At 41.7% G+C, this 25494-nt stretch overlaps 1 protein-coding gene and 1 pseudogene across 1 annotated transcript in view; both read right to left on the bottom strand.

Moving 5' to 3' along the window:
* rod (kinetochore component rough deal) overlaps nucleotides 1–25494 on the bottom strand; it is a 471351-nt gene that overhangs the window by 121650 nt on the left and 324207 nt on the right. The window contains exons 21-22 of the mRNA XM_080276726.1: nucleotides 10004–10060; nucleotides 9376–9502 (exon numbers count right to left, since the gene is read on the bottom strand). Coding sequence (XP_080132852.1) covers nucleotides 9376–9502; nucleotides 10004–10060 — 184 coding nt within the window. The remainder of the gene's footprint in view (nucleotides 1–9375; nucleotides 9503–10003; nucleotides 10061–25494) is intronic.
* LOC145405449 (5S ribosomal RNA) lies at nucleotides 22726–22844 on the bottom strand (annotated as a pseudogene).

Here is a 25494-nt window from a genome sequence, read left to right on the forward strand (position 1 = left end):
ATTTGCCATAAAAATATCTGTAAAATAACGCAAGGGAGGTAACATTCCTTCTTACTTGTAGGGGAGGTAGTTTGTTAGTAATAGCAGGGTTATTAATAATTCTAACATCTTTGTTCTGAATTTTGTCTAGTTGTTTTAATGCAACCTCTCCACATCCATTCCACAACGGTGAGCAGTATTCAAGCTGAGAGTGCACGACTCTTATAAATTATAGCTAACTGCTCGTCAGTGAAGAAGTTACGGACGCTGTACAATAATCCAAGTTTCTTTGAGGTGGTTTTAGCAGATGCCTGTGCAGCGCGATGGAAGGCATGGAGAGGTGGCACAATGGACGCAACTTTGTCTGAACATTTGCCATAAAAATATCTGTAAAATAACGCAAGGGAGGTAACATTCCTTCTTACTTGGTGAATGAATTTGGGACAGTGTGTAGGAGGAGGAATCTGAAAGTTAATGTAAACAAAAGTAAAGTTATGGTGTTTGAGAGGAATGAAGTCACAGAGTGTGCAGTGAGGCTGGATGGTGAGGATATGGAGAATGTGAGTGCATTCAAGTACTTGGGTAGTGTGATGAGTAAGGATGGAACTTTGGGGGATGAAGTACGTGAAAGGGTACAGCAGGGAAGAAAGGTTGTTGGTACACTGAAAGCCGTGATGAGAAATAGGGAGGCAAGTATGGAAGTTAAGAAGTCACTGCATGATGGTACTGTGATCCCTACCCTGACGTATGGAAGCGAGGCGTGGACCTTGCAAGAGGGGAACAAGTCAAGAGTGAGAGCAGTGGAAATGAGTTACTTGAGAGGAGCATGTGGAGTGACGTGGAGGGACAGGTTGACACATGAAGAAGTGAAGGAACGTTGTGGGGTAGATGTGGATGTGGTTGAAAAGATTAGGAGAAATACACTGAGGTGGTTTGGACATGTGGAGAGAATGGAGAATGAAAGACTGACTAAGAGGGTGTATGTAGGTGAGGTGGAGGGAGGGAGAGGGAGGGGTAGACCAAGGATGAGGTGGAGGGATGGAGTTGAGAGGTATATGAGGGAGGGGGGGGGTGAGTTGGGGGGAGGGTAGTCAATTGGTGGGTGACAGAGTGACTTGGAGGCGTTTTGTCTGCGGCCACCCTTTGCGGGATTAGGGCGTCGGGCTATAGATAGATAGAATAGATAGATAGGTTTTAGCAAGTGATCTGACATGAAAGGTCCAGCTGAGGCCAATGTTAAGCGAGATGCCAAGAATTTCAATACTTGGAAATGGGAATACAGTAATCCCTCTACCATCCAATGTAACAGAGCCAAAGGCATGTCCGGAAAGTGGTCCTGTCCTGAAAGTGGGCCCCTGGCTCCTGGACTGGTACTTAAGGACCCTAACCCAGCCTAACTTTGAAACCCACCTAAATAACTCCCTACCAGACATGTATAGCACCTATTTAAACCTATTTAAGACCCTATTCACACCAATAATGGACATAAAGCATGAAATAAATGAAAAGGAACCAAAGAATGGGGAATTAGAAGTGACTGTACCTCAGCCAGGGTACTTACAGCACGTCTGTGGCTGCCTTTTCTAGGGATTTGGCAGTGGTGAAAATGCTCTTGAAGCACGTACAGTAATCCAGTGCTGTGCTGCACTTAAGTCTATGCATTGTGAGTTATAATTGTTTAACTTTGCATACTGTTCCTAATTGCATCAAGGCAGTTTCAACTGCTAATTTGCAATCCACAGTTGACCCTTTGCACTCTAAGTTCTAATTTCTTAACACTGCACAACACTGTAAATTCCCGTGTGGTCTAGTGGAGAGGTATTGCAGTTTATTCACTGTTTTTTCACAAAAAACGAGCATGTGTGCCTTCCATTGCGATAAGCATCTACTCACCATCGAAGTTAGGCAGTAACTGTTGATGACAGGGAAACAGAGTTGCCAGATTGCAACAGCCACATTACCAAACTCCTCAATTTTCATTACTAAATTTAAATTTTCATTACCAAACTCGTAAAGCTGGCATTTTTTCTTCACTAATTATATATACAAGTAGAAATACATGTAATCACTCTCCTTATAAATAACAGCATGTTGATTATTTTCACACTATGTAGGCTAGCAGATTAATCACAGAGAGCAAACAATCCACCATCTTCATCCTGTGTATCCTCATACATGTGAAAAATCCATTTGGTAATGCATTATTCTGATTCATTACCAAATGAATTTTTCATTGCCAAATTGGCTAACATTTGGTAATGAAAAATACCAAATGGCAACCCTGAGAATGTACGAGTGGATGAAGTGGTTGATCAGTGGGGTGTGCCAGCTGAAGTAGATGGGAATGGTAGTGCTTTGGTGGACATCTGTGCTTGTAAGGGGTTGGCAATAGCCAACACCTACTTTCGTCATAAGATGATCCACCGGTATCCATGGAGAGTAATGAGGAGGATGGATGGTGAACTTGTTGTATGAAAGGCAATGATAGACTACGTGTGTGTGGATGAGCAAATGAGAAGACAAGTGTTGGATGCAAGAGTGTGGAGAGGGTGGGGGAATGGAGTCTCGGACCATCACTTAGTGATGGCCAAGGTAGAGCTGCAAAGAAAGTGGTTGAGGAGACGAAGAGGAAGACAGGAGGAAGCAGCTCCTGTGAGAAGAGTGGAGAAATTGCAAGATAGTGAGAAAATGACAGTATAAGAGCATAGTGGAAGAAAGATTGGGAAGGTATGAGCTAGAGCAGATGGACGGGGTGGAAGACGTATGTAAGGTATTCACGGAGAAGATAGGCGCAGCGTGTGAGGCGGTTTGTGGAGTGAGGAGGAGATGCAAGGGTGTGCAAGGGACAGCATGGTGGAATGATGAGGTGAAACGAGCTGTGGAACAAAAGAAGAAGGCATATAGTGAATGGTTAGCGAGTAGAGGTAGGGGAGAAGATGAGAGAGAGAAGAGAGAGGTATATGTGAGCAGGAGAAGGGAGGTTAAGAGACTGGTGAAAGAGAGTAAGAAGAAAGTGGATGAAGAGTTTGGGAGGAATCTGAGCGTGAAATGGAGGAAGAGTAGGAAATTGTTTTGGAAGGAGGTAAAGAAAGTAAGGCAGTGTGAAAGGGGAAATAGTAGGGGAGTGAAAGATAGGAATAATAGATTGTTGGTGGAGAAGAGAGAGAAATTGAGGAGATGGAAGAAGCATTTTGAGGGTTTGTTGAATGTAGAGAGTGAGAGCAGTGCGAGTATAAGTGGTTGGGGAATGGCTGGGAGAAGAAGAGATGAGAGGAGGGAGGAAGAGATCAATAGAGCAGAAGTAGTGGAAGTGATGAAGAAGATTAAGTTGGGAAAGGCCCCAGGAATTGACAGAGTGTGTGGTGAAATGCTTAGGTATGGGGGTGAGATTGTTGTGGATTGGATATGGAAGTTGTGTAGATCGGCTTGGGAAGAGGGAAGGGTTCCAGAGGACTGGAAATCAGGTATAATTGTTCTATTATACAAAGGAAAAGGGGAGAGAGAAGTATGTGGTAACCATAGAGGTATTTGCCTTCTTAGTGTGACTGGTAAAATATATGGTAGAATACTCACTGATAGGGTTAGGCATATGACAGAGGAGCTAGTTGGAGAAGAAGAAGGGGGATTTAGGAAGGGAAAAGGGTGTGTAGATCAGATATTTGTTCTAAGATGTTTAGTGGAGAAGTATCTAGAGAAGGGAAGGAAAGTGTATGCTGCCTTCATGGACTTGGAGAAAGCTTATGACAGTATAGATAGGCAAGGTATGTGGAAGGTATTAAGAATATATGGAGTGGAGGGGAAATTGTTGAGTGCTGTGAAGAGTATGTACGAGGGAGCTAGAGCTACGGTGAGAGTGGATGGTGAGCTGAGTGAGTTCTTTGATCTCAATGTGGGACTGAAACAGGGTTGTGTGATGTCTCCATGGCTGTTTAATATATACATGGATGGGGTTGTAAAGGAGGTGCAAGGTAGGGCAGTGGATGTGGAGGTGGCTCTAATGAATGAGGGTGAGATTTGGATGATTCCGGTGTTGCTGTTTGCTGATGATACAGTATTGTTGAGTGAAGATGAATGGGAGTTGCAAGGTTTGGTGAATGAATTTGGGACAGTACGTAGGAGGAGGAATCTGAAAGTTAATGTAAACAAAAGTAAAGTTATGGTGTTTGAGAAGAATGAAATCACAGAGTGTGCAGTGATGTTGGACGGTGAGGATATGGAGAATGTAAGTGCATTCAAGTACTTGGGTAGTGTGATGAGTAAGGATGGAACTTTGGGGGATGAAGTGCGTGAAAGGGTACAGCAGGGAAGGAAGGTTGTTGGTACACTGAAAGCAGTGATGAGAAATAGGGAGGTGAGTATGGAAGTTAAGAAGTCACTGCATGATAGTATTGTGATCCCTACCCTGACGTATGGAAGCGAGGCGTGGACCTTGCAAGAGGGGAACAAGTCAAGAGTGAGACATAGACAACGACGTATCTCACCAGAATTTGTTTTCCATCTCTGCCTATTACAATTCCAGGACCATGCCATTCATGACTGTCATTTCTTTTGTAGAAGACCTCATCTCCATTTTGGATGTCGTTTACGTCACTCGAACCTATGCTGTGCCGCAGAGCCCTAGCCAAATGTTCACCCAATTCAGTCTTTATAAACTCGTCTTGCTAAATGAAGAGCATTCAAATTGTCCCTCACAATTTTTGATGGTGATGTAGGTTCCAAGGCTGGAGGACTATTAGCATACACATTAGGCAGGCCAGGGTTTTGACCAAAAACAAGTTGGTTAGGAGAAAAATCTGCATAGTTGGTGAGAGCAGTTCTTGTCGATACTGCCCAAGCCAAGGCCACATCCAAGTCACACTGGCTATCAGCCATTATCTTCCTAACAATGTCACCTATGACTGCATTTTGACGTTCACATACTCCGTTGCTCCATGGACTCTCTGCAGACGTCGTCATGATCTTGATATTAAAGGCCTCTCCCAATGCTTGCATTTCAGATCTGTTGAATTCACACCCAATGTCTGTAAGAATTTTTCCAGGTGTGCCAAACAGAACAATCCAGCTCTGAAATACTCCTTTGATAATGGTGGTCGCACATTTGTCTGCAATTACTATCGCTGTGCAGTACTTGGTCGCCAAATCAACAAGGACTAAGAAATAATACCTTCCCCAAGCTTTCAAATCCATAGTTATGGCTTCGTTAAACTTAGATACCATGGGCAAACTGAGTACGTGTAGGGGCTTAGCTCTCTTCTGCCTACAACAGACTGTACATGCATCAGATACATCCTTGATAGCTTGCTCCAGTTCTGAACTTTTAATTCCAGCATCTGTAATAAGTCTGATTAGTTTAGCCGACGTTGGGTGTCCAAACTGCCTGTGAAGCTTCGACGCCGTTTTGTCTACATCACCCCCAAGAGATGCCAGTGCGATCGTTTCACAAAACTCTCGGCCTAGTCACAAAGAAATCAGAAGCAAGTAATGGCCTGAAGATGAGGACTTCAAATTAATGATGGTTCCACAAATTTTGACTTGGTCACTCTCAAAATTAATCACCATTTTTGCTTTTTTCATGGAACGTTTGCTCAGCAGCAAGGGAATATTGCAACTCACCACATCAGTCACAATGGTTACATGCATATTTCCAATGTAGCAGGGCAGAGTAACACGTTTGAGGGAAGAAACTGTGACACCATCAGCGAAAATAAACGTTGAGGATGACTTTTCTTCTATTATAGCTTCACATTCGTAATCACCGAGCTCACTTATATAGCAACTGATCCATTCAACCTCACATACAGTTGTAGAACACCCTGTGTCTAGAACAGCACATCCCTTAGATTCTTCTACTACCATCTGTTTTTTACCTCTACTAGCATTATCATCCACACAGCCCATAAATAAAGACAGATGCACTGTTTCATAATTTTCTTCTCAACTGCCTATATTTTCGTATGCATCTGGACAGTCACGTGCCCAATGAAATCAAGAATCACATAATAAACACCTCAACACCTTACCATCAGGCCCGAGCGGGGTCTGCCTCCTGCCGGTGGATGAGCGTTGGGAAATTCTAGCAGACACAGTTGAACGACCATCACCACGACCTCGATCACGTACTGCACCATCCCAAAACCTTGTCCTACCTCGTCGAGTACCACTAACATAAAACGTTTCCTCGCCCCCGACTTCGTCACTCCAAAAAACTGGTTCACTCTTCACCTCACTCACAGACACCACTGCATCGTTCTGTCTGCAAATTTCCCCATTGAAAATAAGATTCAGGGCAGATTTCATATTTTCGTAAGTTACCTTAGTTATTGCAGACATCACTAGTTGTTGCTCACTATCTGAAAGTTTGCATGAAGCCAGAAGCATAAAAGCCATCACAGAATTCAGTAGTTGCATGTCCTGCTTCGTAAATTTGAAATAAACATGCTCGAACTCTGCCATGAACTTATGAATTTTCATATCACCAGGTCTTCTGAAGTTGTACAATTCATGAAAAGCTGCAAACTGCCGACAGCCTTTGTCCATGAGAAATAAACTGTCTAATTTGTTCAACAAGGTCTGAACACCATTATCTTGTTTTAGATCAGCAGTGTCAATTTCTGAAGACACCACCCTCGCTCTTACTGACAATGAAAGGTGAATGGCTAGAGCTTGCTTCTTTTTCGGTAAGTCCGTCAGTTCACACCTAATGTCAATGTCCTTCTTCCAACTCTCATAGGCAGAATCATTTTCAAGTTTTGGAGGCCATTTAGTTGAGCATGACGCCATTATGATCGAACTACGCTTTGCTACCAGTATTGGAATGCGAAACAACCGAACTCACCGGCATCACACTTCCAAATGAGCAGGCTCCGCCTGCATACTGCAAGACCCTTCTGATGATGTCACCACTCGGAACGTAACAAGTGCGTCTGCACACACACACACTAACAGCCATATGCATTAACAACGGTGACTATGCGGTGTGTAAAAAGGGACCTTGAAAGAATTCTGCTTTGCATACCCGTAACAAATGGGTTCACAAAAGATGCAGTGGTGTTAAACAGTAGACCACCGAACTTGTATATGAGAAATTTTCGGTCACCATTACGTAAGGAAATCTGGGTTGAGGATGACAGAATAGAAAGTGCAGATTGGGGAGAAAGCCACTTGGAGTGCTTTGAAGCATTTTGTTATCTGGGGAGCATACTGAGTGCAGGAGGAAGGGAGTAGGCTAGCTCTAATGCTTGAATAAGAAGTCATCATACTCTCACTGTATCATTTACAGAGGCTTCAACATGCTTGCATGTGTCAGCCATAGTCACCTGATTGTGATTCCCTATGTTGAATGGAAGAAATTTAAGGAACTGCTGAGTTTCCTTACAACAAAGGGACCTCCCTTTCCTGCCATGAATATTGTGCTCTAAACAAAACATGTGTAAAAATGTTATTCTGTACTGTAGTGCGAGGGCTTATAAAACAAGATGATACTTGTACAAAGGAATGCACAGAAATGAGAGTAATGAGATAGATCAGTAAGGTCTTACTGAATGACATATGAGAACAGTGTTTTGTGACAGATTTAATCTAGACACAAAAGAGGTGGTGTAAACTAGTAAGATGAGATGGTCTGGACAGGGTGCAAGGAGGGAGGATGATTATTGGCTGAGGAGGAACAAAGGTGTGAATGTGGTGTGCAGAGTGCCCAGAGGCACCATGTGGAAGACATGTGTGGCCCTGGATGGATACCTCCAGTCTAATGGACTGAACAGGGAAATGACTCAAGACTGTGACATGGAGAGCTGCCATCATATGAAGGTCTGTAAATGTACACATAAAAATAAATAGGACCAGTGCCAGGTTCTCTACTTAGATCACTAACCCCACCCAGCTGTAGCTCCTTGATACGTGTTCTGTCATTTGAAGCAGATGACTAAACTACCTATCTACATCTTTTTTTCTACACTAGGTGAATATGCAGTTACCAGAACCATTTTCCTTACCTCAAACTTAATCATATGACAGCACCTTGTGGTAGGTGGTGGCAACCATCATCTACTCACTTGATATAGTGCTGCTTATTTCTTCCTTCCCCTTTCTCATTCTATCTCTGTGTCTCATCTCCTCTCTTCCTACTTCTCCCTTCCTTCTTGTCACTTTTTATTATTCTTTGCGCTTCAGGTGGCTCTACACTAAGCAGCAAGCCTAATGGTTTCCAGCAATCCAGGAAACCATTCACAACAACTGGTGGTACACATACTGCACAACCAAATTATGGGGAGAAGTGGTTCACTGCATGGGATGGCTCTGCTGGGTCAATTGTTTGCCTGTGGTTGATGGGCTTGCTCAGCCAGACAGACTAGCATTAATTACATCATCAACAACCTTAAGCTATTTCAGTCATTCATTCATTAATTTGATAAACTTTCTCCTCCTTGTTTACCCCCATCCATGAGATTTCAGTGCTTGGGTCAACAGTGTGTGTGCATCTACTAGTCTGACCTAGATATAATCCCAACCAAAAAAAGATACATGAGGGTGGAATAGCGAGTCCTTAATCTGTTTTCTAATGTTCACACGCTGACGAGGTTTGCCTCATGACGTGCTCTCATTCACAAGTACTGCCACCCCAATACATCTTTCCATGTGCCTTTCCCATCCTACATTACAAACTTGCCTTCCACACCTACTCCTACAATCGAGGTATTTGTAGGAGCAGGTCGCTTCTCTGACAAAAAGTGGTGTTCCTTGACTCTATGGATCAAATGCCCTTCAGGACCATAACACATGGCTTGAACATGTACATTAAAACACCATGCCTATGTCAGGTTAAGTGCAAGTTGGCTACAACATTATATAACTATCAGTACTCACACCTAACCTTACACTATACATATCACCTGCCAAGTCATGTATATAGTATCATTTTTATATCACACAACTGCTTCACTCTGTATCTTTCTTCTCTCAATACATTAACTGTTTCTACTAACTTCATTCTATATTCATGCCTCTATCTTTCCATAAAACCACAGCCCTAAGAGACAATTAAGATTTACAGGCATAAGGGTAGGCATTAGGGCATTAGACTCAGTTTGAAGACTTTTGTACCCTTCCGGGGGTAAATCATACACTCTATAGGCAATACAATTTCCAGTATCATAAACGTTCTAATGATTTACTGGGTCTCTGATTCCATCCATCCATCATCCAATCCTGTATTGCTCTATCAGGAGTGCAGGGGTCCAGGGCTAGGTTATTTAGTCTACACATCTGAGGTAAAAGTAACCAGCTGCTCACCCCTAAGTGATATTAGAGGAGCAGTAAATCCCAACCACCCCTTGGAATGTAAACCCATGGGCCACAGCTGGTTGAAGTGCCATTATTCACTAGACCACTATTCACCTTTAATAAATGGGTAGTGAAGAAGTGTGGTCCAAGCAGTGGTGAGAGCAGGAATAACCCAGAGGTGAGGCAGCCCCTTGGTTTGCAGCAGCACTCGCTCCAGCACATTCACTTCCATCTTTCCCATCTGCAAAAAAAGATGATATATATTATTACAGTATGTCTGAAGCCTTTTACTGCCATGAGTGCAGCCAGCCTATCTTAATTAGCCATGATATAATAAAGATAAAAAATGTGAATTATTTACTATCTACAGTCACAATCACTATTATTTCCAACAGATCCAGTACTTGCATCAGTACAGTAATAAGATAGTAAACTTAACTCAGGCTCCCAGAGCAATTGTAATATAAAACAAAAGTCCATTCTTTTTCACTGCTAACATTAAACATTGAAATTAAGTAACACATTAATTATTATCTTTTTGCTACCTTCAGATGATTTTATTCAGCTATGGGAGAAATCAATTTGCAATTAGGTCAATGGAGACTCTCACTCAGATGCTACAAATGGTTTCTCCAGAGTTTACCATAATCATTTGGCAGTAGCAGAAAAATTATGTCATCACGGTGAAGTGGTTAAATACATCAAAAAGCTCATCATAAAACAATGCATACAGTCCACAGACCTTGACAAAATTGTTGATCTGGGTAAGGACTGCTCCCCACAGTGATGCTGTTTTAACCTGCAATTGTAAATAATGCTCATGAAACTACAGTTTCCATCTCTACTTTAAAGGGTAGGTTGTTTTTACTAAAATAAGAAAACTGTACCTACAGTGGCAGTATCTAACCTAAATCAGCTGGATTTATGCACAGGTTCTCTTTCATACATTACTGCAATACCAAAAAGTTTTTAAATATACTGACTAAGTAATTAACCTTACAAAAGCAATGTAAATTATTCCACTTCTGCCCATGCACAAACCAATCTTAACAACCATGACTTCAATAATTACTGAGGGATATGTGTGATGAATGATGAAAAGGGTAGTTCATTTAATTTAAAACAGTCCTGTACAAGTTTGTCAAGCCTGTTCATCTGATGATGGGTCTCCATGTCACATAACCTCCAGTGGGAAATCTATTGAATTCCCTTTACCATGTACAGCATCTGGCTTGCTCAGGAACAGATCCTAAGCCTTTGAAGTCTACCTTTTGGCGCTCAACCCTACACAATCACACTCCTATATTATTTTCACGCATTTATTACCTTCATTCTCTCTGCATATTCAAATTATCTCAATCGCAAGCATTAAAATTAGCCTTTAAACTTTTTATCAACATACACCCACTTAAAAAATTATCGGCACTCTTTTAGCGTGATGAAATTTGACACACCATAAAAGATCTAAAAATAAACCGAGTTAGCATTCCTGGTTGGAATCTCCAATCTACTGAGCCTTAGGTCTATTCAAAGTAGTATTGGAGGATTCATTGCACTGCTTATTAAGCAACTGTTTTGCTTAATAACTATCACTGACTTTTATATTTTTATTTATTTATTTTAATGCTAGGAAGAAGGAACCACAGGCCATGAGCCCGCAATAACTGTTCCCTCCAAGAGAAAAAACAAAAAAGAGAGAGCCAAATTCAAGATCCAATCATTTCGAGATGCCTGGACACACTGCGTCTGCGAGACTGGAGATTACAGCTTGCAGGAAATACAGACAGAGGGAGACAGTTCCAGAGTTGACCTGTTGCATAAATGAAGGACTAGGAGTAACGGTTAACTCTTGCATTAAAGAGATGGACAGAAAAGGGATGAGAGTTTGCCGATAGACAGACACGTAGCGCCCGTCGTAGAGGTTACTTAGGAAGTTTGAGTATCAACACAGTTTTCACAAAAATTATAAAGGGGGATGCTAATGTGTAATGTGCAGAATAAATTGCTATCTAAGAAGTGAATATAAGCACTGCTCATGTAATGCTCAAACTGTCCAGGCTGAAGCAGTTTCATAGGCAACAGATTCTCATATTACGGTATATGCAAATGAAGAATCATCTGAGGTAAAAGCCAATCCAAAAATAAATTAATATGCCTACCAATCACCCCCTCCGTGATATCATCAACTTCGTCAAATTGGTGATAAACCACTCTCTTTCTTAATCAATGCACTAATACATTCATGTGTCACTGATATTATTACTACAGTAGAAGTCCGATTTTTCGGCATCTATGGGACCAGGCAAGTGCCGAAAAATCAAAATTGCCGAATTATCAAAAACCCTACCCACTCAGTACCTTACATGTTTCAGGGAACACTATCATCACTACTCATAACATTACAAATGTGTTTGGAGAGAGTACTGTATACTGTTTGATACTGTACAATACTGTAATGAATACAGTACTATACATGAATATGAAAAATAAAGAAATTAGTGAACATGCTGTATATAAATGTAATGGTACAGTAGGCCTACAAGTTCACATGCACTTACATAAACTTATAGTAGGTTCCTTATTTACATATGTACAATAGAAGGGGTTGATTGGAGTCTGCTACTGCTGGAAGAAGTCCCCAGCAGTAGAAGGTCCTGCAACAGGCTCTAAGGACTCATGGAGAATTTCAAGACTGACGAATAAAATCGGAAAATCTGCCGAACGATCAGAGATTTTCGTAAATGGGACTATTTCTCAAAACTGCTGAAATGTCAGATTTGCCGGGGAATTGGATGCCGAAGAATTGGACTTTTACTGTATATAGCAATGCTATGATACATACTGTATATACTGTACTTTACATGTGTTGTTCATGGGGTGCAATATATACTGGACAGTTGGGCCTGTATAGTTTGCCATCAACCCATCCTTACAATGTTAAAAGTGGCAGTCACTGTATCATAACATGTAAGAAAATCCTATGGTGGTGACCTTCGATACGATGGGTGCCAGTCAGATAGCATTTTGATTTCCATATTACCTAGTGGATAATGCTTTGCTGTTTTGAGACCTTTCTTTGAGCATTATGTCCATTGCTATGAACTATTCGTTACACACGACATGAAGCTACTGGAGTTGCTATGTGGAGAGAGAGAGAGAGAGAGAGAGAGAGAGAGATGGGGGAATAAGGAGGGGCAGAAAGACTGTGGGCGGGAGAATCAGGTATACCAACCCTTACGGCGTATTCATGGCTTCTGTGCCAGTGATAGTTGCGATGGGTATCAAAGCAAGGGATGCCGATAATTATTTTAGTGGGTGTACAGTATTTAATTTCCTGGTTTTTGCAGCTCTGTTGTGCAGAGAAGTGCAGTGCAACCATCCCAGCCTCATCCCTGTATGCTTATACCTATGGACATCATCCCCTTTTACTGTCCAAGTGTAGCTCAGCCCACCTCCTCCCCCAAAAGTAGCAGGTAGAGCTGGGAGAGTAGCTGAAATACTGAAAGCATCTTGTGATACCAGGTTGAAATTATTAATTGATCTCTTTCAAAAGGTGTTCAAGAGGGTGACTGAAGAGTTCAATTGTGAATATGTATAAAATCACAGGCAAAGCATTGGCGTAGAGTAACTGCAGAGGCCTGTTTTATCATATGAAGGAAATTTTGGAAAGATTTATCAATAGCATGGTCTGGGACAGTTAGCATGAGATGAAGTGTCATTTATGCTAAGCAGGGGAACTATGAATGCTAACTTAATTGCCAGACAGCTTCAAGCATAGTTTCTGGTTGTGGGGCCCTGTGAAGGCCGTCAAAAAAGTACCCAAAGACAAGGTACAGTAGGCTATAAAGAAGCTGGAGGTTGATAAAAGAACTGTCAGAATGGTTATGAAACTGCAAGAAGGAGCTAAGACCACAGTGGAAGTAAGGGTTGAACTTCATGACTGGGAGTTCACTAGGGGTCAGTCCTAAATGCAGACCTCTTCATTATGATGTTGGAAGCTTTGCCACTTGAATTCAGAAAAGAAGTTCCTCTGAAGACAATGTAATGATTTGTGATATGGTGCTTAAAGAACAAGTGATGAAAAAGAGGACTTATGTACCTAGGAGGAAAATATGGAAGCTGAAAAACCAAGTAGTAAGGGATGCCTTCTATAGCGAGTTGAGGAGAGTAGTGGCTGAACAGGGAGCTGTAGACAGAGGCGTTAATGAACAGTACAGAGCCCTCAAGAACAATTTCTTGAGAGTTACTGATGTAACATGCGGTTGGACAAGAGGACCACCAAGACATAAAGTAACTTGGTGGTGGGATGAGGGTGTAGAAGCTGCAGTTAAGGAGAAAAGAAGGCTTTTCCGGGAATGGAAGAAAGGTGGTAGAAAAGAGGAATATTTGGCTGCCAAGCGTAGGGCTAGAAGAGAGGTATACAGGGCAAAGTCTGAGTCACAGAGACAATTACTTGATAACCTAAATCATGGGGAATGGAAAAATATATTTAGGGTGGCAGGTCAGGTGAAGAGGGATAATCGGGATATTACAGGTGAGCAGTGTGTGAAGAATGATGAAGGAAGGGTAGTGGTGAACAGTGAGGATATTAAAGATGCATGGAGAGAGCATTATAACCGGTTGTTGAATGAGGAGTTTGACTGGGACAGGGAAGGTTTGGAGCCAGCAGATCCAGTGTCTGGCCCTTGGCCTTTGATTGATACTGCTACTGTGAGTGAGGCAATAGGCAGGATGAGGGTGGGGAAGGCAGCAGGTGTGTCTGGGTTGACTGCCGAAATGTTGAAGGCCTCAGGCGATATAGGGGTGAGTTTAGTCACTGACCTGATAAATAGGATTATTTATGAGTGTGTTGTCCCAGATGATTGGCTGAAGAGTGTAATTGTAAATGTGTATAAAGGGAAGGGTGATGCCCTGGAAAGAGGAAATTATAGAAGTATAAAGCTTTTAGATCAGATAATGAAGGTAATGGAGAGAGTTTTAGAAGGTATGATTAGAGAAAGAGTGAATACTGATGAGATGCAGTTTGGGTTTATGCCAGGTAGGGGGACCACTGATGCCATATTCATTGTTCAACAGCTTCAGGAAAAATATAGTGGTAGGAGAAGGGATCTTTATTTTGTTTTTGTTGATTTGGAAAAGGCCTTTGACAAAGTCCCTAGAGAGGTGGTGAAGTGGGCAATGAGAAAGCTTGGCTTGGAGGAGTGGCTGGTTAGGGTGGTTATGGCCATGTATGTGGGTGCTCACACCCAGGTGAGAGTGAATGGAGATTTGAGTGATGAGCTTTCCGTGAATGTTGGTGTGCATCAGGGGTCAGTCTTGAGTCCCATGTTGTTTATCATGGTACCTGAAGCCCTTTCACGTGACTTTAGAAACGGACTCCCGTGGGAGTTGTTGTATGCTGATGATTTGGTGTTGATTGTAGAGAACGAAAGGGAGGTGGAGGAAAGGTTTAGGAAGTGGAGAGATGGTATGGGGCAAAAGGGTTTAAGGGTAAATGCAGATAAAACAAAAGTGACGATATCTAGGTTGGTGGAGGTACTGTCAAAGACGAGGGAGAGTGGCCATGTGCAGTTTGCCACAAGGGCGTGAGAAGTAATTCCATCTTGTGCGGTGTGTGTGATAAATGGGTGCACAAGAGATGTAGTGGTATCAGAGATAGACTGCGAGATAATGCTGATTTTATGTGTACGGCGTGACGGGGTGAGCAGGTGGAGATTGTCAGACGTGAAAGGATTGAACTTGCTGGTGAATCTCTTGAGTGTGTGGAAGAGTTTTGTTATTTGGGAGACATGTTGTGTGCTGGAGGTGGGGCTGGAGCTAGCTCTGTGGCTAGGGTGAGAAGTGGTTGGAAGAAGTTCAGGGAGCTCTTGCCTCTCCTGACATTGAGAGGGCTCTCCCTATGTGCTAAGGGGTTTTTGTATGCAGCATATGTTAGGAGTGTAATGCTGTATGGTAGTGAGACCTGGGCAGTGAAGGAGGAAGATATTCGCCGGCTCAGACGTACAGAAATGACAATGATTAGGTGGATGTGCAGTGCGTCCCTGCGTCCAAGGCCTGGAGGGGCTGGGTTTACGATGGAAGAGTTGAGAGGTAGGATGGGACTGGAGTGTATTGGTGTTGTGATGAGGAGAGGTAGATTGAGGTGGTTTGGACATGTGGAGAGGATGAGGGATGATAATTGGGTAAGGAAGGTGAGAACTGTTAACACTAGGGGTGGGGTTATGAGGGGTAGACCGAGAAAGACATGGGACGAGGTCATTAACCCCTACACCGCGGGCATGTTTACCAATGTTATGCGTGTGCCGCGGGGTTATTCGGGCTCCGACAGACTCTCAAAAAATATTTGCCAAAAATCAGTTATTAGTCCTAGAATATTAAAATTACATATGCTTTACGATGGAAGAGTTGAGAGGTAGGATGGGACTGGAGTGTATTGGTGTTGTGATGAGGAGAGATAGATTGAGGTGGTTTGGACATGTGGAGAGGATGAGGGATGATAATTGGGTGAGGAAGGTGAGAACTGTTAACACTAGGGGTGGGGTTATGAGGGGTAGACCGAGAAAGACATGGGACGAGGTCATTAACCCCTACACCGCGGGCATGTTTACCAATGTTTTGCGTGTGCCGCGGGGTTACTCGGGCTTCGACAGACTCTCAAAAAATATTTGCCAAAAATCAGTTATTAGTCCTAGAATATTAAAATTACATATGCTTATGGCACATACCTTCAGCTTTCTCCTGGAATGTTTGTTGAGCCTTCGTCAGTTACCTTAGGACTTGTGGAGACCTCTGAAGTTGGGTAACGAAGTCTCCACTTTACACTTCCCGACAACCCGTAATATGATTACCACAGCCAGATATTAACACTATAAACACTACTCTATGATTTTCAAGTAGTTTGGGATCCATACTCCAAAAAAAAAAAAAAACACTGTGAAAGCAATGAAAATTACGAGCGCGTCTGACCGTCGCACTTGCACTAGTTCGCTCTTGGTACTCTGTCATTTATTATTCATAAAACCCCTCACACTTTATATTTCTATTACTGTATAACACTTATATATATCTACAGTCTTTATCCATAAGTTTCCTTCAGTAGTATTAGTTTATTGTCACTGTAGGGATTCAATTTCTTTCAGTAAAATACATAGCATTCACTTTCTCGTCCTGTATACTAGCATTGAGAGTGAATGTCACTTTCACCTTCACTCTCATAACTCATAATATTCAGACATGCTAGAGTGAAACTTTCACTTTCATTACTCCTAGGGTATATACTCGTATTCTTATAATACTACTCATTTACATTTCTATTTACGTTCTCTATTTTATTTACATTTCTATTTTATTTACACTGTGTTATGCACTGTCACTTGAAGTAACTTATAAAACTATTTTCCACTGTTCATGTATATTTACATTCATTACTTTCACTTGCTGTTTACACATTATTTACAGATTATTTACAATTCCACTTGCACTGTTTTACTCAATAGAAGGATCGTAGTCACTCTTTTATCAATTGTCAGCCTTTTACCTCTTTCCACACGAGGTTTAGTAGGGGGTAAAGGTCACAGGGCCCTTTGCATGGGGGTGAAAAGTCCCTGAAGCTAGCAAGAGCGAACAGATGTACCTCCACTTCGGAAGATGAGAGTGAACTGATAAGGGTGAGCCGGGGTGGTGGCCTACCAAGGGAAATTCATTACTACCAACATTAGGCTCTTGACACAGCTAATTTTAGCAGTGAAATGATTGGCAGGAAATCTAGACAATACATTATAAATTAGGCAGTTCCAGGTAAATGTAAATATCACTTAGGCTTCTCCCTTCCCTCCTTATATGTATATTTATTACGAAAATAGATTATACGGCATATTTCAAGGGGAAATAAACAGCGAAAATTAGCGAACGAGTGCACGTGAGGTGTTGTCAGGTGATAATTAGCCAATTCCAGGTGTATGGCACTCTCACTTACCGTATTTCTTTCATGTATATATTATTTGGTATAAGAATAGGGTATAGGGCTTATTTCAATGGATGATATCAGTGAAAAATTCCAGGGAAGATTTACTTAGCGTAGCACGGACGGGCAGGCGAGAGGATAGGGTAATGGAGGGGGGGTAGGGAGGGGAGTCAAGAACGGGGAGAAATGGCTAAATTGTCAACAATGGATGGGAGTACAGATGAGATTAGGAGTGCTGACTAGTGTTGGACATTGGCAGTACTGATAGATGATACAAGCCCCCACTTGGAAGCCCGGGTGAATTCAAAATAACACAGAATCACAAAAGCGACGCCCTGCGGTATGATCCCTTGCTCCCAAGCGTCACGAAAGTGACGCCCCACGGTTAAGGGGTTAAGTGTGACCTTAGGGTTAAGGGACTGAAGAGGGAGGCTGCAATGGATCGTGCAGCGTGGAGAGCCGCCATTAGGTGACCAAGGCCGACACATGCAAGCGTGTTGGAGCCTTTAAAAAAAAAAAAAAAAAAAGTGGTTGCATAAGAGATGTAGTGATATTGGAGGTAGACTGCAAAATAATGCTGATATCATGTGTGTGATGTGTAAAGGAGAGCATGTTGAGACTTTCAGGCAAGAAAAGACTGATTTTGCTGGGAGTCCCTTGAGTTTGTTGAAGAGTTTTGTTATGTGGGAACATGTTATGTGCGGGAGGTGAGGCTAGAGCTAGATCTGTGGCTACAGTAAGGAGTGGTTGGAGGAAGTTCTGGGAGCTGTTGCCTCTCCTGGCATGGAGACTGTTCACCTTCTGTGCTAAGGGATACTTGTGTGCTGCGGAATGTGTTAGGAGCGTAACTGGGCAGTAGAGGAAGAGGATATTCGTAGACTCAAACGTACAGAAATGACAATGATTAGATGGATGTGCAGTGTGTCCTAGAATGCAAAGCCTGGGAGGCTAGGATTATGACTGAAGAGTTGAGAGGAAGCATAGGACTGGAGTGTATTGGTGCTGTGATGAGCAGGGGTAGATTGAGATAGTTTGGGCATGCTGATAGGATGGAGGATGGCAATTGAGTGCTGAAGATGAGAAATGTAAATTGGGTTGGGTTGCGAGAGGAAGATTAAAAGAGACCTGGGATGTGGTCATAGAGTGTGACTTCTAAGGGATGAGGGACTGAACAAACAGGGAGGCTGCCAGAGAAAGAGCAATGTGGAGAGCCACCATTAGATGACCAGGGCTCACACATGCACACATACTGGAGCCTTTGTAAATGATACAAATGATGGATGGAGTAGAGGAAAAGTTTTGAGAACTGGAGAGATAGCATGGAGGCAAAGGGTTTTAGTGTGAATGTAAGTAAAACCAAGGTAACAGTCAGCAGGGTGCATGGAAGTCCTTTTGTGCTAAGTGGAGAATAGCCTTATGCTATATGCAAGATGGGTGTGGGAAGTAACTCAACTCTGCATGCAGGCTGTGACTAATGGGTGAACCAGAGGTGCAGTGGTGTGCAGGGTAGGTTGCAAAATGTTGTGAACTGTATGGCATATGCATGGGGAATCATGTAAGTGCCATCATGATGGACAGTGAAAATTCATTGGTGCTTCCCTTGAGAGTGAGAGAGAATTCTGCAAACTGGGTGTGTACTGAGAGTGGACTGAAAGCTAGCCAGACTGCCAGAATCATAAGTGGCTGGAATAAGTTCAGAGAACTGTCAACCCTCCACACAACGGGAGGACACTCATCCAACAAATCATTTTGTTTCGTTTTTGAAGGCTCCAACATGCTTGCATGCGTTGACCTTGGTCATCCAATGGCGGCTCTCCATGCTGCTCGATCTATGGCAGCCTCCCTGTTCAGTCCCTTAACCCTGAAATCACACTTAATGACCTCATCCTATGTTTTTTTCGGTCTACCCATCGCAACCCCACCCCCAATATTAACGCTTCTCACTTTCTGCACCCAATTATCATCCCCCGTCCTCTCCATACGCCAAAACCACCTCAATCTACCTCTCATCATTACAACACCAATACACTCCAGTCCCATCCTACCTCTCAACTCCTCCATTGTAAACCCAGCCCCTCCAGGCCTTGCACACAGGAACGTACAGCACATCCACCTAATCACTGTCATTTCTGTACGTCTGAGCCCTAGAATATCCTCCTCCTTTACTGACCAGGTGTCACTACCATACAGCATCACACTCCTAACACATGCTGCATACAAAGATTCCTTAGCATGTAGGGAGGGCCCTCTCAATGTCAGGAGAGGCAACAGCTCCCTGAACTTCTTCCAACCACTTCTCACCCTAGCCACAGAGCTAGCTCCAGCCCCACCTCCAGCACATAACATGTCTCCCAAATGACAAAACTCTTCCACACACTCAAGGAACTCACCAACAAGATCAATCCTTTCACGCCTGACAACCTCCACCTGCTCTCCCTGGCACACCGCACACTTAAAATCAACATTATCTCACAGTCTACCTCTAATACCACTACATCTTTTATGCACCCACTTATCACAGACACTGTACAAGATGAAATTACTTCCCACCCGCTTGTGGCAAATTGCACATGGCCACTCTCCCTCTTCTTTGACAGTATCACCATCAACCCTTGATATCATCACTTTTCTTTTATCTTAATTTACCCTTTTTCGTTGTGCCACATACCATCTCTTCACTTTCTAAATCTTTCCTCCACCTCCCTTTCATTCTCTGCAATCGACACCAAATCATCAGCATAAAATATCTCCCACGGGAGTCCATTTCTGAAGTCACGTGAGAGGGCTACAAGTACCTAGATAAACAACAAGGGACTCGAAACTGACCCCTGATGCACACCAACATCTGCTGGAAACTCATCACTCAAATCTCCATTCATTCTTACCTGGGTGCGAGCACCCATATGCATGGCCATAACCACCCTAACCAGCCACTCCTTCATCCCAAGCTTTCTCATTGCCCATTTCACCACCTCTCTAGGGACTCTGTCAAAGGCCTTCTCCAAATCAACAAAAACAAAGCACAGTTCCCTTTTCTTTCGTATATATTTTTCCTGAAGCTGTCGAGCAATGAATATGGTATCAGTGGTCCCTCTGCCTGGCATAAACCCAAACTGCATCTCATCAATATTCACTCTTTCTTTAATCATACCTTCTAGAATTCTCTCTATTACCTACATTATCTGGTCTAAAAGCTTTACACTTCTATAACTTCCACTTTCCAGGGCATCACCCTTCCCCTTGTACACATTTACAACACACTCTTCAGCCAATCATCTGAGACAACACACTCATATACAGTATAATTGTATTCAACAGGTCAGTGACTAAACTCATTCCTATATCTCTTGAGGCTTTCACCGTTTTGGCAGTCAATCCAGACACACCTGCTGCCTTCCCCACCTGCATCCTGCCTATTGCCCCACTCACAGTAGCAGTGTCAATCAAAGGCCAAGAGCCAAACACTGGATCTGCTGGCTCCAAACTTTCCCTGTCCCAGTCAAACTCCTCATTCAACAACCGGCTCTAATGCTCTCTCCACGCGACTTTAATATCTCCATTGTTCACCAATACCCTTCCTTCATCATTCTTCACACACTGCTCACCTATGACATCTCATTCTCCCTCTTCATGTGATCTGCCACCTTAAATATCATATTCTTCCTTTCCGCACGATTTAGGTTATCAAGTAAAAGTCTTTGTGACTCAGACGTCGCCCTGTAAACCTTTTCTAAATAAAGAATGAATTTCTGGTTTGGCACAATGAACTGCAATTAGCAATTCTGTTTTAACTTCAACAGAAAATGATTTTTTTAAAAATTACCTCAAACATATTTCTGTTCAGTACGTGAGTTTATAATTGATAAATTCTGTGCATCAAATCTAAGAAGAGAAAACACACACACACACACACGCACAAACACAGACACAGACACACACACACACACACACAGGTCGGACATGTATCACTGAGCTCCGCTCTGGGGATACCTAAATTGTATCTATTTATGGGTCAAGCTCGTATCAGGCTAATTTAGGTGATGATCCAACATAGTAAAACAAGAAATATCAACGAAAGTGTAGCCTAAAGTAAGTAAACATCTATATCAATGTCAGGGAATGTGATGAATTTCCTTACGTCAGCTGGACAACACCAAGGTTAGCAGACGGCAAAGTGCTGCAAAAACTCTAAGTAGAGATCTTTTCTTTGAGATAGCTTCATATTTTAGAAAGATGCCTAAGATGTTAAGAAAAAAGACAAGGGTAATAACCAAGATCATGACTTATACCCAGAACTGGTTGAGAGGGAAACTTACAATAAATTAGGTGAAAAATTACATAGACTATAGAGATTTTTTCAAATGGAAATTGAAGAAATCAAGAATGAGCTACACAGACAGAAGGAAAAAAAATGAGGAATTAATAAAGGAAATAAACAGAAAAGCCACAACAATAGATGAACTATCAGTTGAAGTAAATTCACAGAGAACAAAGGCTAGTAAAATGGGATGTACAGTTGTTAACCATGAGAGAAGTATGGATGATTTCAGAAATAATATGGAGAAAATCAGGCAAGCAGGCAGTCTGATAGACCAAAGAAATAACAGAGGTATATGAAATGGTGACAAATTACAGAGATGAGGTACAAACTACGTATGCTGAAATGGTGAAAGTAAAGAATGATTTAGATACAAAGGGGATTGAGGCGTCTGGCAATAGATAGATAGATAGGTAGAAGAAAAAAGTATAAGAATGGAAGTGAAAGAAATTATATACAATAACCTAAAAGCAGTCAGGGAAGCTGTACAGTTTAACAAATCTATAGTAATCAATGATATAGGTGAAGAAGAAATAAAAAACAGAACCTCAGGGGACAAAAAGGAGATGGAAAATATAATGAACATACTGCAGCAAGTATCAAAGGATATTTGTGACAAAGATATAGAAGAACATAAAAGGCTAGGGAAATATGAGATCAAGGCCCCTGAAAGTAACATTCCAGAGTGCACACACTGTAGAGGAAATATTAAAAAATGCCAAAAAATTCATGAAAAAAGAGGAAGTAAAAAAAGGATGGATAAAAAGATGCCTAACTCAAGAGGAATTGGGAACACTAATGAAGAAGAGGGAGAAAACAAAAAATGAGGAAAGATCAGAGGAAGTGATAAGTAAATTTTTTTGCTAAGTAATTGGATTGCAGGTAAGAACGTGGTACATAACTGGCAGGGAATAAAAAAAAAGGAAGGTAATAGACTCAGGCTATGGCAAGTATGTAAACAAGGTGATTAAGTTCGATGTACACAAATGCAGCTGGAATGGTATCTAAATTATCAGAGATGAAAGATTATACCAAAGAAAAGGTCAAGCTCATATCAGGCTAATTTTTCATTCATTCATTGCCAGACGCCATGTATCCCAGACGGGGTGGCCAATGGCTTAGAGTTAATTGTTTTACAGGGAAGGGCACTAATCCTCCACCAACCCCACTTGACACGTAGGGATGCCAACAGCATCTGGTGTTCCCAGGCGGTCACCCATCCAAGAACTAACCAGACCCAACGTTGCTTAACTTTGCTGATCGGACGGGAAGCGGTGTACTCAACGTGGCTAATTTAATATATATAATTTGCCTAACCGAAACTAAATTAACCCCAAGGATATCAAACGATACCCTAAACTTAGAGGAATACAATATATGGAGAAGAGATGGGAATTTAAAAAAAGGAGGAGGAATTATTAACATGGAAAAATTTACAAGACAAAGAAACAGAACTAGATATACCCTCACAAGCAGACCTACTTGCTATAGAGATTAATACATCTGAAGGGAAATTACTGTAATTATGGCAGATTTATACATGCCATCCAAAACAAACACTTGAGAAAGAGGCAAATATGAAGACCTGGCAGAGAGTATAATTCAGAGTTTAAGAGCATTACTACATAGAATTAATGAGAAATCTGAAAGAATCATATTAACTGGAGATTTCAATACAAATTTAAATTGGAATACTCAAGATGTATGAAGCCATGAAAGCTGTTGGGTTCAAAAGCTCCTGGATCTTGTGCAGGAGTTTTTCCTAATACAACATGTAAAGCAAAACATGAGAAAAAGAGGACTTGATGATCCATCAGTACTAGATCTTATATTTACTAGGCAAGAAAATGATACTGACAATATAATGTATCAACTTCCATTCAGCAAAGGCAACCATGCAATATTAAACTGCAACTTTTGGATTGCATATGACATAGTTAACTGTAATGAGAGTTACAAAAAGAGCCTAAACTACAAAAAAGGCAACTACCATGACCCACAGAAGTACTTCTTAGAAGTAGATTGGGAAAAGGAGCTTAGAGGACAAGATTTAAATGTTTTCGTTTTTAAAGGCTCCAACATGCTTGCAAGTGTCGGCCTTGGTCACCTAATGGCGGCACTCCACGCAGAACGATCCATTGCAGCCTCCATGTTCAGTCCCTTAACCCTAAGGTCACACTTAATGACCTCGTCCCATGTCTTTCTCGGTCTACCCCTCACAACCCCACCCCCAATATTAACACTTCTCACCTTCCTCACCCAATTATCATCCCCCATCCTCTCCACATGTCCAAACCACCTCAATCTACCTCTCCTCATCACAACACCAATACACTCCAGTCCCATCCTACCTCTCAACTCTCACCTCTCAATGTTATATATAGAAAACTTTGAGAACTTTATGAAATAGGAGTCCAAAATTATATCCCACAGCACAAAGAAGCAGAAATGAAAATAAAGTCATGGTGTAATACAGAATGTAAAAAATCAAAAGAAAAAAGAGACTTGCTGTGGAACAGATACAGAAGACACAATAGTGAGAGGGCATACAACAACTATAAACAGGCAAGAAATGATTACACAAAGATAAAAAAGGAGGCTCAGAGACAGTTTGAAAAGGGCATTATAAATAAAAGCAGTGATCAACCTAAGCTTTTATACATCTACATCCAAAGCAAAATGAAAGTTAAAGATAGAATACAGTCCATTACAGACGAGGGGATCATCTATACACACGAGAAAGATATTTGCAAAGGACTAAATAAAATACTTCCAATCAATTTTTACAGAAGAAAATAATTTTGAGAGAGATGATATGGAACATGCATGCCCACACACATTACCAGATACACAAATATCAGAAAAAGAAGTACTGGGGGAGTTAATTAAATCAGACAAAGGAAAAACAAATGGTCCTGACAAAATTTCATGTTGGATGCTACATGAATGTGCAAAAGAGTTAAGTAACCCAATATATTTAATATTCAAGGAATCCTTAGGTCAAAGCAAAGTACCTGATATTTGGAAGAAAGCAAACATTGTTTCCCTATTCAAGAAAGGGAAAAGACAGAATCCATTCAACTACTGACCAGTATCACTAACCAGTGTTGCAAGTAAGATACTGGAAAAGCTGATAAATTTGGGTAAACCATTTAGATGAGCATAATATCATAAAAGAAAGGCAGTCTGGTGTTAGAAAGGGAAAAATCATGTGTTACTAATCTATTAAGCTACTATGACAGAGTAACAGAAACATTACAGAAAAGAGAAGGATGAGTGGACAGTATCTATCTAGATTTCAAGAATGCATCTGAAAGTACCGCACTAAAGATTTTTATGGAAACTGTACCATCAAGGAGGTATCGAAGGTAACCTGCACCAATAGATGCAGAATTTTCTCAGAAAAAGGGATATGAGAACAGTACTTAGGGGAAATTACTCATCATGGAGGGAAGTGACTTACGAAGTTCCACAGGGCTCAGTGCTGGCACCAATTATGTTTTTAGTGTAAACAAATGACAGAGATAGTAACACTGGAAATGAAAGCTATCTAAATATGTTTGCTGATGATGCAAAAATACAAAGGAGAATTACAAACACAGACTCTTGTAGAGAGGTACAAGAAGAATTAAATAAACTTCATGAATGGAGCGACATATGGCAAATGGAATTCAATGTGGACAAGTGTCATGTAATTAAGTCTGGTAAAAAGTGGTAGGTGGAGGCACTCACCATCCACTCACTCAATGTAGTGCTGCTCTCGGGTGTCTGCCCTTTCCTTTCCTCCATCCTTCTTTCCTTCCATCCTCTTCTGTCTTTCCTTCATTCTTTCATTGTTCTTCTGCCTATGGGTGACTTTACACTTCCTCTTCTGTCTTTCTTTCCTTCATTCTTTCCTCTTCCTTCTGCCTGTGGGTGACTCTACACTGAGTGACAAGCCAAATGGTTTCCC

Source organism: Coenobita brevimanus, chromosome 66 (assembly GCF_032717465.1).
Source record: "Coenobita brevimanus isolate Jiangsu-jjx chromosome 66, ASM3271746v2, whole genome shotgun sequence".
In the NCBI taxonomy this organism is placed as follows: Eukaryota; Metazoa; Arthropoda; class Malacostraca; order Decapoda; family Coenobitidae; genus Coenobita; species Coenobita brevimanus.